Source organism: Myripristis murdjan, chromosome 16 (genome assembly GCF_902150065.1).
Source record: "Myripristis murdjan chromosome 16, fMyrMur1.1, whole genome shotgun sequence".
Classification (NCBI taxonomy): domain Eukaryota; kingdom Metazoa; phylum Chordata; class Actinopteri; order Holocentriformes; family Holocentridae; genus Myripristis; species Myripristis murdjan.
The window spans coordinates 29449201-29462671 of record NC_043995.1 but is presented as its reverse complement, the minus strand read 5'-3'; the positions used below and the strand labels follow the sequence as shown (position 1 = coordinate 29462671).

At 43.0% G+C, this 13471-nt stretch overlaps 1 protein-coding gene across 4 annotated transcripts in view; it reads right to left on the bottom strand.

Annotated features, from left to right (window-relative positions):
* scap (SREBF chaperone) overlaps positions 1 to 13127 on the bottom strand; it is a 45704-nt gene extending 32577 nt beyond the window's left edge. Inside the window, exons 1-2 of one of the 4 annotated variants that reach the window (XM_030071849.1) lie at positions 12906 to 13127; positions 5683 to 5883 (exon numbers count right to left, since the gene is read on the bottom strand). In XM_030071849.1, coding sequence (XP_029927709.1) covers positions 5683 to 5804 — 122 coding nt within the window. In that variant the 5' untranslated portion in view covers positions 5805 to 5883; positions 12906 to 13127. Of the gene's footprint in view, positions 1 to 5682; positions 5884 to 9750; positions 10227 to 11089; positions 11301 to 12905 lie in introns of those variants that run through there. The other 3 variants (XM_030071850.1, XM_030071848.1, XM_030071847.1) reach the window with 3 other exon arrangements.
* Positions 13128 to 13471: the final 344 nt, after the last annotated feature.

Sequence of the window (13471 nt, the reverse complement as noted above, 5' to 3'; positions counted from 1 at the left end):
GCATACAGAATACACAGAGGGGGATAGACCGATGTACACATGGAATGGAATGGAATGTCTTTATTGTCATTGCAACAAGCACAACGAAATTGAAAGGCGCAGTCCTCCCTAGTGCCATTTAAAAAGTTATAGAAAAGAAAACTCACAAGAACATTTTAAAAGAAGACACACAAGAAGACACAAGAATAAATAAAATAAATTAGAAAAAAAAAAAAAAAAAAAACATTTGAGGGATGTTTCCACCAGCCACATGCAGGTTTGTGTGTGTGTGTGTGTGCTGTGTGTGTGTGTGCTGTGTGTGTGGTGCGTATGTACTATGTACACTTCTCTGAGAACATGAAACCAGGGCCTCCCATGACTTCTCTTGCCAGATTAAGTATTAACTAGAGAGACCTGTTCCCTGTTTCTCCAGGGAACGGACTGGCTCTTATGAAACAGGTTCCCTCTGGGGACCACACCACTTTTCACAGCCCCGTGTGTGTGTGTGTGTGTGTGTGTGTGTATATGGAGGGGTACGCTGGTTGGGCCCCTGGCTACCAGAATTACCACATTCTTTCCCCCGAACCCCGAATGAGAAACTGGCTTCTGAGTCAGCCAGATTAGACTGATATATAACAGGACAAGCCTCAACAAGATTTACTAATATCCCCCTAATGAAGAGAGAGAGAGAGAGAGAGAGTGTGTGTGTGTGTGTGTGCGCAAGTGTGTGAGTGCTTCTTTTATTTCTGCTTTCTGCTCACATACGCCAACATCACAGGATTAACAAAAACACTGCTAATTCCACACTGGTGCCTTTAAAACTTTAAAACAGCGTCGGGTGGAGAAAACGGTCGGTGCTCAAGCATTACTAAGCCTGACAATGATGTCATCATCAGTTTTTAGGACAAGACTCACCTCAGTAAGAACTGTGTGTTTTGAAAGATAATCAAGATAATAAGATCATAAGCACCTCTTATATTTCTTCAGTGTGCTATTCATACTTATGTACCATTCTAGCACTGTCAATTATTGCTGCAATGACGTATGATGAAACCACAGGCCTGACCCTCTTTTCTGGTTAAAAGAAGGAGTCATGCAAATATTCAGCTGTTAAAAATAGCATAAGACTAAAAATGGCCATGTGTTCAGTGACTAAGCTTTCCTTTTGACAGGAACCAAGGAAAAACATCTGTGTTTACCTTGACTGAGGAAAGTATAAGCAGATTTCCAAGGAGTTTCTTCCAAAAGGAAGAAAGACATCTATACTGAATTAACTGCAAAGTTTCAGTTTTGCATTGCACACAATTTCACAGCATAAAGAGAAACTTTCCAGGGCCAAAACGGAGAGGCATGACTGTCAAGTAAATCACCCTGCTCACTAAATGCTATCACATTATCTGTCTTGGTGAGTCAATTTCCACATGAAATTACTCACCAATATGGCACACAAGACAACAATGACACCTGTGCCTTCTGCTCAGTGCGAAGTGGCAGTGCATTAGTTTGGAGAGTGGTGCCTGTCATTGCACAAATACAGTATTCAACCTGTCAGAGGTGTAGGCAACCAGGAGCCAGCAGGCCGTCGTTCTGCAGAGCATTTATACAGGCTTATCTGTGGAATTGACCAGGGTCTAATGTTGGTGTGAAGATGTCAAGTTATAGAAAAAGGGAGGTTAAACCTGGCTTTGACTCACACCTCACAACCTGAGGAGCCGCACCTGGTCCGGTTTTTGTTCTAAAGTTGGAGAGATGCCCGTGATAACCATGATAACCACTTAGTGCCACCATGACGCATCACATGTATGAAATGTGAGCCTGGAAGGTGGGCTGTCATCGGGAACCTGTGGCAAAATTAAATGCTGAAGGGGACAGATGAAGGACCAAAAAAAAGCTTAATCAATAGCTTAATCAAAACAATTTCAGTTCCTTCATTTCTGGTTGAGGGTGTGCTCATCTCAAATCACCTGATATAGTTTTTCGCTATAATGACAATCTGCCAACTCTCTGGAATTTGGTTGCTTTTCAAAGTCTTGAGAGTAAATCCCTGTTTGCACTAACATGACCTTAGGAAGTCCAGTGATTTATGTATCTGCAGGTGGGACTGGGAGTGTGTCTTGTGTCTTCCAAGTCCTGCAGGTTTGTTTAAACACAGCACAGCCCACAAAGGGAGTTTTGAAAGCCCAGAAATCTCAGTACCTGTCAGAGAAATCACTGAGCCAACAGTATCAATCAACAGCACCAGCAAAGTGCAGGAAATCACTGTCTATACCAGTCTGATCCAGTTTACACATCACCCTTCCTACTCATACTCCACTCCCTTGTCATCTCCACATATTTTACCAAACATGGAAGTACATATAACTGTATACTGTGATATGTTACTCATATATTTCTAATAATTATTTCCATACACCACACCCACTATCTTTGTCTGAGCCAAAGTGTAATCTCCCAACATAAGCCCTGCAAATCAGACCTCACTCTACAGCTCTCAAGATTGCATCACATTGCACTGTATTCTCTATACAATAATAAACTGCTCATGTAATTGCTGAATTTTATATACATCAATATACTGAAATTCATTATATGACAATGCCAATATTTGCCAAAACATATTGTGAGTCAGAAATGTGAAGGATGATATAATCATCTGCATTTTATTCTGCGGTACCCATAACTATTTTACAAGCTTCCCACCCTAACTATATTGCTTACACTTTGTAATGATAAGTTTTTGTAACAGATTAGAGAGATAGTGTCACTGTTAGAAAGATCTGTGGCTCAAACATTAACATATTTCTGCGAAGACAAAAACAAACCACCGCACACTGAAATAACTTTACTGTGAATTTATTGGGAGCGAAGAACGCGTTTCTCCCGTTGCTTCTTCATGTGTGCGGTGGTTCATCCTGCGGCCGACCAGCCCCTGATTGCAAATATTGGCTGTGCACAGAAAGTCCTGTTCACTGTCAAACATATCTCTGCATAGTCATACTCTGATGTCACTGAGCTTTCATTTATTACATGATATTGTGGTTGTTCTGAATTGCAGTCATTGCCATGATGGATATCAAATTGTATCATGAGACATGCATGTTGTTGCGTCTGTAGCTTATTTTCATTTTGTGCTATGGGGCACAAAACAATAAAAAATCTTACCAATTTCTCCTTTGAAATTTACTTGACAGACAGATGGAAACACAGCTTGCCTGTGTTCGTCTTTCTCTCTTGGTCTCTTTTCTCCTCCCTCCCACTGCCCCCCTAACCCGCCTCCCTCCCCTCTTGAAGGTCACTGTACCTCCACAAAGGCCTCTTTTGTGCCGTGCCGGCCCCCCTCCTGACAAGCAGATGGAGTGACAGGACTCCCATTCTCGCGGGGCCACTTTCTCACAGCCCTCTGCTCTGGTCATCCCGTTAATTTCCCCAACCTCAGGCTCTTTTCTTTCATTTTGCCCCCGAGTGGCGGTCATTTGGCCGTTTGGTTTGCACCCCTGCTGTAAGGTGCTGTGAGGACAGCGCGCAGCAGATGCACGTGTGTGTGTGTGTGTGTGTGTGTGTGTGTGTGTGTGTGTTTTGCGGGGGGGTTGTTTTACAATGCCTTTATTACTGAAGGCTGGACCAATCTCTGACCTATGTCCTCTTTTCTGACCAGTGATTTAACAAGAGCGGATGTATGTGTATATGTGTGTGTGTGTATGTGTGTGTGTGTTGTGGAGGCAATGGGGGATTGTTGCGTGTGTGCAGATGGCCAGTTCAGATGAGCTGAGCCTGATACTAGTCCAATCACTTTCCCTTCCATTTACTCTGCTTACACTTATACAACCACAATACTTCTGTCAAGCTTTGATGCAACCCCGAACTTAAAAAGTGCTAGTAAGACAACTGGGAGGAAATAATATTATCTTGCACAGAAATGTAGGAAAATGCACCACACACACAACCCCTGTGTCACACATAGACAACTGCCATGAGCCCCAAGCAAAAGACCTCAGCACTATTAGAACATTGTTTTCTCTCTCTCTCTCTCTCACTCACTGAATCACACACTCACTCAAAGACCTCTAAAACATCATGTATGTGTCACTAAAACTCGACAGTTTGTGCAGTTTCCAGATTTAGTTTATTTAATAAACATAACAGCACTAAAAACATGATCTGATTACTACACTTTTATCTGATTATCAAAGCAATGTCCACGTGTCGCGAGTTGAAGGGGCACAGATGCACTGAGTCATATGTTCTGTGAATTATGATCATAGTGGTTATTATAGTGTTCACTAACACAATTTGAGAGCTACTGATTTCATGAATCATGGTACCTAAAATTGACTTGGCAGGTTTTTAATTTCTGCAAAAGATGGTCAAATACTAACAATACATGGCAAACACTGGACTTTGTATAGTACTGATAATAAAATAGTGTAATAGTAAAGCAACATAGTACATTTCTGTTAGGCAGGGTGACAACTCAGTTGTACACACACACACACACACACGCTCTGATGTGTCACCATTGTGAAACAGCTGAAATTATGCAACCTGGAAATCACTTCTGGCTGCACCTACATGTCCTTCTGGATTGCACCTCCTCTGCTGTTATCTGCAGTATTTTTTTTTTAATTGACTAAAATCAAATTCCCTTCCTGAGGCTTGCATTCGCAGACACACTGGTTTCCATAAGCGCCGACTGCCAGCCAGCCAGCTGATGACTGACTCTCTGTCAGCCAGCTGCTGTTATCAAGCTAATTTTCTGGTTTTAATATGAAGAATTGCTGAATCCCCAATCCGATCAGTGTCACGATGCGAGGAGTCTTAGAGCTGTGACTAAGACAGACCTGTCTGCTCCTGATTGTAGCGATGTACCCACGCAGGAGAAACCAGCTTTGTGGTGACTGTGTCTCATTCAATCTGACACAGCCTCCTTTTATTAAAACAAAGTGAAATTTTTTATCCTATTTTATGTAAAAATCGCTGTCTGACTGGTGTGTGCTGGACAGTAACTTGACACTTCTTATTTGTAAGACATATGTCAAATTGCCCAACGCTAAGTGAAAATCTGTGTAATGCAACTCACAGACACACATGTTGCCCAATTTGTGATTTTTAGTGACTTTAGATGTGACATTTAGAGGACAAAGGGCACGGAGGCCCTGTCAGCAACTGATGGTGAGAGTTATTCATTTATTTATTACTATAAAATAGTACGAAGTTGAAAACGTATGTAAGTATGAATTGCTCAAATGATTATTTGATCAATCAAGTATTAAACTAAAAAAAAAAACAAGTGGTTTTAATTTTGAAAAATCAATATCCTTTTTTTGTTACCTTTTTATCACCTTTTATTCCTAATCTGTTGATTCCAGCTTCACTAAGATCACTAGTAAGACGCTAGGTTTGTCTTACTGTTCTCTGTGCATATCATTATAACATTTTTATGAAATCATTCATTATGAAATCAGTACTCTGTTTTTTGGGGCTGCTGGGCAGACTAAGGAAGCAATTTGAGGATATCACTTCGGGCTCTGTTGACTTCCCATAAGGCTTTGGCTTTATATTTGAAGTTGAGGTTATGGGTGCAGTTGGGAACACCAAGAGTACCACTAAGTACCCCTTTCTCCAAGTAAAAAGTAAAATTAGAGCTCCCCAAACACACAAACATATGTAAACACACACACATGCATGAAAAGACAGGATGCCTACCAGCAAGTGAGGATGCTGGCGGAGGTGAAGAGGATGATGGGTACTGGGTAGGAGGCACACAGCAGCCCGTGGTGGTAGAAGGCCGCTGAAATCTTCTCTCTGAGCCGCTCGCGCAGCGTCATCCTGGGGGGCGGGGTCAGCTGCCGGCCATCGGGGGACACTGGGCGGCCGAGGATGGGGCACCGCGGGGCATCCAGGGATCTGAGCGAGGAAGCCAAAGGGTTAAGGGTTAACAGATTGTCTTAAGACAATTTATGGCTTTATCACAATGTGAGGAGTTGCTTGCAGAACACCCTCTTTGCTAGTCTTGCTTCCGCACATCTCATTTCCACTACTCCTGGCAGCCTAAATGGCCCGAGGACAGTATAAGATAATTAGACACTACCACACCTCCAGATATAGATGAGCTATATAAGACAAATTACCCTAAGCTAATTCATAAGATACAAAACAATCTGAATAGATGGGCTGTGCTATCCCTTGCTTAGCATCTAGCTAAGTGCTACCTGGGTTGCTCTTCCTTTTTTAAACTTTGCCTCTTTTGCCTCCAAAAACTATGTTTCCAACCTTAGATCACCACATTTCTGTGTTTATCTGGCAGAGAAGACGCACACGATTAAGGTACAAAGTTGGGCACAACCCAACCTTAAGCACTACTGCCGATCGTGCCAACGGCAAACTGCTTGTTTGGATTTCAGACAAAAAGGACACGAGGGGGCTGGAGATGGAAAAGTCAGTCAGTACACTAATACCTCCATCTGGTGATTCACAGAAGATTTAGCTAATAGTCCAAAACTACTATTACAGCATGGAATGAGGTGCAGCAGACTTTTGGACTTCTTTGTGATCTGTCACCCTTATCAAGCACTGCATATCTAAAAGATGTCACGCCCTTCAAATTCAAGACACATAAAAAGAAATTAAAAAAAAAAAAAAGAAAAGCTGGTTAACGAATTCAACCTAGAGATCTGACATCATATGGGGAACTGAACTGCAACTAGAAATAAATGAAAAGGACCTGATTCATTTTTGGATCTAACAGGGCAGATTCAAAATCCCTTACAGGGGCATTAAATATCACTCTTTACGGGTCTATGGCCCAGATACACAAAAGGTGGTAACGACTTGGTTCTCTGGCTCATTTCTCAATGGTAGACAGGGTATTCACCCAGCCTCTTCCCCTCAGTCTAAAGTGACAAGAAAACGTGTTGAATTGCACCTAAGAAATACCGCCAAGCCAGACTTGTGCCAAAACCAGTGCCAGTCCCAGACTGTGTTTTACTGTTATTAGTTTTATTACTATTAACTAGATTAAACAGTCTTGGAAACGTTCAAAAGTAGCCAAGAAATCTGATGGAGCCCGGTGCCAAACTGACTGCAACACGCCACAAAACAGAGACTGACTGGCAGTACCATTTCTCAAACCACACACCACAGTACATCTTTATTTCTGGTGCCCTGTGAAGAAACATTTCAGGTCCTTCAGAAAACGTGATCTTACTGATTTATGGTGCTACTCGGTAACAACAGGCTGCAACAGTCGCATAATGACCTATGAGGTCGAGAGCCAAGTATTTGCCTAGGATTACTGACTTTTTTGCCACACTGGGGACAGCTTATTCTACAGCTTATTCTTTTGTTTGGGACAACGCCACAGTTGCCTATTCCCACCAATTTATAATGGTTTTGTAAAGCTGTTTAAATATGGCCGATTAAAGTTTCTATCTTATGCAGAAATTGTCAAGTAGACCAAGGCTGGTGCCGAGTGTTCACCACAAGCACAAGGGCAGAAATAGAGCAGAAAGAAAGATTTTTACATTTCTAAATGCTCTTTTTCTTAATTTGAAAAGAAACTGCTGAAGATTTTTTTTTTTTAATTAAGATGTTAAGAAACTCATTCCTATGCCTAGACCCTCCCCTTGACCCTCAGGGTCGGGGGTGTCATGAATTCACCTTGGCCTCCACCACCAATCCTGGTTCTGAGTGTGAAAACTCTGATAACTTCCATCTGAATCTTTTCAAAGTTGCTGTGCTCATTAATGACCAGGAGAAACCGTCCTTGATTTAATGACCCCGTGACATTTTCTCTAGCGCCACCATCAGGTCAAACTTTCAATTTGTTAACGAAATATCTCCAAAGGTTTTTATTCAAATCATTTCAACTTGACTGCACGCCAAGTTTAAATAAAAAGCCTTTCTTGAGACTGACACTGACTAATCGAGAAATCATTCAGAACCCCACCCAAACCCCCCCCACCAGGAAATTCACCTCCCTATGCATTACTGACATAGCACAAAGCACCTGTGTATACACAGAGGTGCTCACAGACCAATCTCAGCATTATCTAGCATCTCACTGGGGCTAATCCTGTGCTCTGTCCAGTCTCAAAGACACAACCACAGCCTCGGCAAACACTGACAAAACACACAGAGTGCATATATTGAGCTGGTGAGTCCCAAGCAGCTAATAATTAGATACATACTGCTGGTGTTGGCACACACTCTGCTGTGGGCAGTGTGTGTTTTTCCTTGAAACCAACTCATACAGGGCTCACATGCTAGACAGCACTCAAACACACAGCTCATTCACCGACCTGAAACGTGCAGACACACACACACACACCCCTCCCCAATAGAAAACATGCGACTCTGGTTGAGCAGTTAGGCAGAAGCAAACAGATGTTAACTGTTCCATCGATCATACCCGGGGAAAAAAAAAAACAAAATACACCCACCCACCGCCTGCCTGATAACAACAGTCTTTGTTACAGGGCAGCGGGTACCTAAACTCCACCTCCATTCAGATGAAAGCCAGAAAATCACAGGGCAGAGCACTGCTGTGACACATGAGCACCAAGGCAGAGGCATGTAGCATTTCCTGCAACACCTGAAGGCAACACTGACTGAACAACATCTTTAATCGCGATCCTTTGGTTTAAAAAAAAAAAAAAAAAAAAAAAAAAAAAAAAAAAAGATTATCCATTTTGATTGTGAGTATGCCTAACTCCACTAGTACTGAAACAATCAGCCAATTAATCACACAACAAATACAAGATTAATGAATTATAAAATCAAGAAATCATTTTACTTATTAACCCGTACAATCAAAGCCTGGGGAAAGGACTATGGATCAGGCTCTGTCCACTCAGTGTGATTTCTGAGCCTTTGAAACTGGAGGGAATGATGCACTTTGACACTGGGATCAAGCATTTTCAATATAAACCTGATTGGCCCACCACAGTGCCACCCCCAGGCCATCATGACCCCAAGCTTCAAGCAGCAAAGTGTCACACACTACACATTACACAAAGAGAAAAAACTAAAACAAATGACACCTGCAGAGACTTGCACCAACCATGATGAATGTCCAATACCAAACATTTGCTTTTTACAGGTTTGCTTGCTCTCTGCTTTTTTTTTTTTTTTTTTTTTTTAAATCATTACAAAATTAATACTTCCAGATTACTGAGGCCGCTGTTTAGACTTAATAAGCAATTTACAGAGCTCATTTAAGCTTTGGTAATATTGTATATTGTTAACTGCAGAATGTGTGGCTTCAGAGAAGTTTTGAAATAGGTTGAAATAGAGAGCGGGTGAAGAGGAGGGCAGAGGAGCTTATTCAGCCCGTCAGAGAAACACAGGATGCCAGCTATTTGAACAGAGTTTGGCTAGCCAGACCTGAGTCCAGCAATATGTGAAAGGTGTCTCTGGATGGGTGAGGCCACCTCACTTGATGTAATAAAAAAAGTCTGCTCCATCCAAGGCAGACTCACAGTCTCACAACTGTTGACCCCTCGGCTAAATCTCAGCTCTTGTCTCTGTGTTTTCTTAGCAGACAGACAGGCTCAGCTCAGCCTGAAACACTCCTCAACTTCTCTGTTTAACTGCCTGCCCTGGCACACACTGTCCGGTTAGTCTAATTGTACAAGCCATTCTCACCTGCACACAGCTCTCCTCCATGACATCAGTGTTACATGATTTGTTTACCCTGCCAAAAACAACTCAGCTCTATCACACAGTCACCACACTGTAGAAGCCTACAAGCCTCACTCTGTTCTGTGGTCATACCTGCCTGATGGAGGCCAGGTTACCTCTCTGGCTCGTAGCCGTTTATGTCCCCTGAAAGCGGCGGTGCTGGGTTTTTTGAGCTTCAGTGGTGCTTCTTGGTTTGCATAGCGCTCCCTTCTCCCTTCGGCAGCAGGCACCGTGTGCGACTGCTCGACTCGTCCCCCCGGGAACAACGGAAACATTCCCCGGGTGGAATTCGCCTCAGGAGTCTCTTGATCTGCCACTATAAATACCCTATACAGTAAACAGAGCAATGACCCAGTGCGCCAGCACAATGGCTATTGGAAAGGTTAAAAGAGAGCTTTGAAGTAAAGCCTCTGCAAACTGTCTTTCTGTAGGAAAGTGGACTCTCAGCCAGGTTCTGGTCCCTTTCACTCTCTCGCGGGGAAAAACCCTCAGTGCCTGCCTCCATCTCTCAGCTGTGTGTCCAGTTCGCTGCGCGCTGTGGGGTTACGTGGGTGTAGCAGTGGGGCCTGATTTGGCAGGGGCTCAGCAGTGTCTCCGTCAGTGAGCTAATCCGGGATTGAACCGATCGGAAACTCAACGAGCAGGGCTCTGGCCCTGTAGCCACCCCCCGCTGCTGCCCTCCTCCTCCTCCTCCTCTGTTCACGGCTTGTAGGCAGCCTACCCTGTGCACGGCGGCATGCCGAGACATTCACTTCTCAAAAGCATGACAGTTTGGGAGACGCTTTTAAACCAAAGCATCGCAGCAAGCCAGAGTGGAAAACTAACATGAGCCAGCCGATAATTTTTTTTTTGCAGAATTTACCAGACACTTTGGCAGTTGACAAGCTATTGTGTGGAAATCCTTTTCCGTCTGACTGGTAAAATTGTGAAATCAGCTGGTGTTGGCTGGGATTTACCAGCTACTATGCTGAGAAATAAATGTAAGATTTCTCCTCAAACCACAACAAAGAGCCACTAAGTCCAGACTAACTGATGTGGCATTAACCTAGAACTTTCCACAAGGGCCCTGTACTTTTGTACATATATGTGCCAGGCATTTAACAGTTTAATAAAGAACATATAGGCCTTTCACGTGAGATGCCTGCAAACTCAGTTGCAAACAATACAGCAGCTCTTGATACGCAGAACAGACTGTTTCACATTGTAAGCACAAATTCAATTAGGGGATCACTGTGGGCCTATGCAGTTTAATTAAGTGGCTTGCAGATTAAGGTAGATTTATAATGCCACATGCCTACCACATTAGCGTAAGAAAAGAGCCACACTGAGCTCATGGAAGAATCGAAATTCCCTGAGACTAGGCTAGTGAACTTGTAGTACAATATTCAGAAATGAGGCACTGAGCATACAGAATGCAAAATAACTGGCTTACCTCTTTTCAACACTTCCTAAAGTCCCCAACATAAATGCATCTCCAAGGCCTAGAGACTCCATGGGCATACTCCAGAACTTCTCATAGCATACAATGCATTTACAATGCCTTATTAAATGCCTCCATTTAAATAATCATGAGAGAAAAGCTGCAACAATGTCCATGAACTCAAGAGTCTTTAGAGGTTTAGACAGCATCCACACTCAGCCTGTAACACAGCTATAAAATTCCTCTCCATAAGTCCGTAATGTGAAAGCATGTTCCTGTGATCAGTGAGGCACATCAGCCTTGTCATGAATGTGGTGGCAAGCTCAGTGTGGAAGAGCAGGCTGCAGGATTATTGCAACACAACCTTTAATAAGACAGCTGACAGAGAGAGGGTAAGCAGCTTGTCAATCAGTAACCATAATCAAGTCACAAATGAAGCATAACAGCTCCAAGATTTGCATCACAACACCAAAAAGAGAGACAAGCGGCTTAATGTTTGCATGGGCTGCACAGAAGTAACGGGAAAGAATAAAAGCAATGAGAGATGAAACAGCAACGACAGAAGAAAACTCAATCTGGGCTTTTTAAAGAATTACATCAAGATGGATTGGCTGATAAGACTACAGCGGAAAATTATTAGATCAGGCCAGGGAGCAGTTCTAAAATATCTTTCTCCAGCACATGCAAGGATAATAACCAACCAGTGCACAACAAAGCTATCACAAGACACTGAACACATGCACACAGCATGGAGGTGATGCAACACTGACACATTACCTGGCAGGAGGAGTAAGCCAGCACAATGGATCCCAAAGTGCGGGGCGTGGAGCCCCAGGGGACCCCAAGTTATTTCACTTGTATTGTTGTTTAACAACAGCCAAATAACAAAACAACCCAGAAGAATAAAGGCCTTGTGCACTTTTACTGAATATCTTTTGAAATAAAAATTGTATAACCAAAATCAATGGAAGACAGAAGGCTCTCTGGAGCAAGGTCTTGCCAAAAAAGGGGGTCCATTGTCTCACATGTAGGCTGTTTTCTACATGACTTGAAAACATGTGAACAAGTACAACACTAGTCTGATTTATCACAGTTTGTGACATTGCACCGGCAGTCACATTTCCAAGCACAAACACACGGAATTTTTACCTGAAGTGAGTGAACACCTTTTCCTTGTGGGCCCCTTCCAGCTGACAAGCCAACACCACTGCTGTCCAAGTGTCGCACACCAAGCTTCATTACATTAAGACGTTTTAATGCCGATCGAAAGTACGGGTAAAGACCAAGTGTTTGGCTAAAATAAACGACATAATAAAACAGCTGTGAGCCCACCGGGATAAAGCTGCGTGGGTGAATGAGTTCATGTCTTGCCCATTTCTAGCAGCGCTCCAAGAAACACTTCACACATTTTACGAGTTTCAGTGCTCTCTCATACATGTATTCGTGACTTAGGCTTAAACTATACCATGTTGTGTAAAGGTATCTCGAATAACTACTTTTTTAAAAGACTTTTTGAAGGATCTACAGTGACACCGGGTGGGATGCTAACGTTATCCAGCTAGCTTAGCTCCGGTAGCTAAACGAACCCAGTGAACTCAGCCCACAAAAACATCACGTACTTCGCAAAAACCTCAAGTTCCCGGCTTCGGTCTAAAAGTGTTGGCACAGCTATGTCAACACCTCCACATTATTCCCGAGTCGGCACTGAAGCTGGTTATCCTCCATGCTTTCCAACATACGGAGTTAAGTTGTGCTGCTCGGCTAGCGGGATAGCTAGCTAACCTGGCTAAATAAGCAGCTAGCTCGGAGAGGATGCGCGCACACTCGCCTGGATAAACGTCTCCTGGTTCACTCTGGAGATGCCAAACAGGTGCAGTCGCCGCTGTTGCCCACCTGGACTGGTTGAGCAGCCGTGGTTTTCTCGGTGAGCTAAAGGCTGAGCTGCATGCCTGACTCGGGCCGGCTCATTGCATCGGCGTTGCTTCACTCCTGGTTGTCAAAACCGTGTTGAACCTCTCCACTTCGACCTCTCACCCCCTCAGCCGGAGAAAACAGCGAAACAGCGACATCTAGTGCCAACGGTATGAAAACACCTGCTGCTATCTGCTTTGTAATTAAACCACCAAAACTTACAGTGATGACTAAAAACAGTATTTCACTCTCTATGATGGTACCAAGTGAAATTAAATTTCTTGTTTATGGGAAAACTTCAGCTGTTGGTATACTACTTCTGTTTAAATTGTTCATATCTCTATTTTTTTTATATTCCTTGTTTATAGTGTTTATATTGCTTACTGCTATATTTCATCTGTGTATACTGCATATTTCTTCTAAATTTGCACATTGACCTACGTCTATGCACATTTTATACACCTATGCACACGTTTTTTTTTT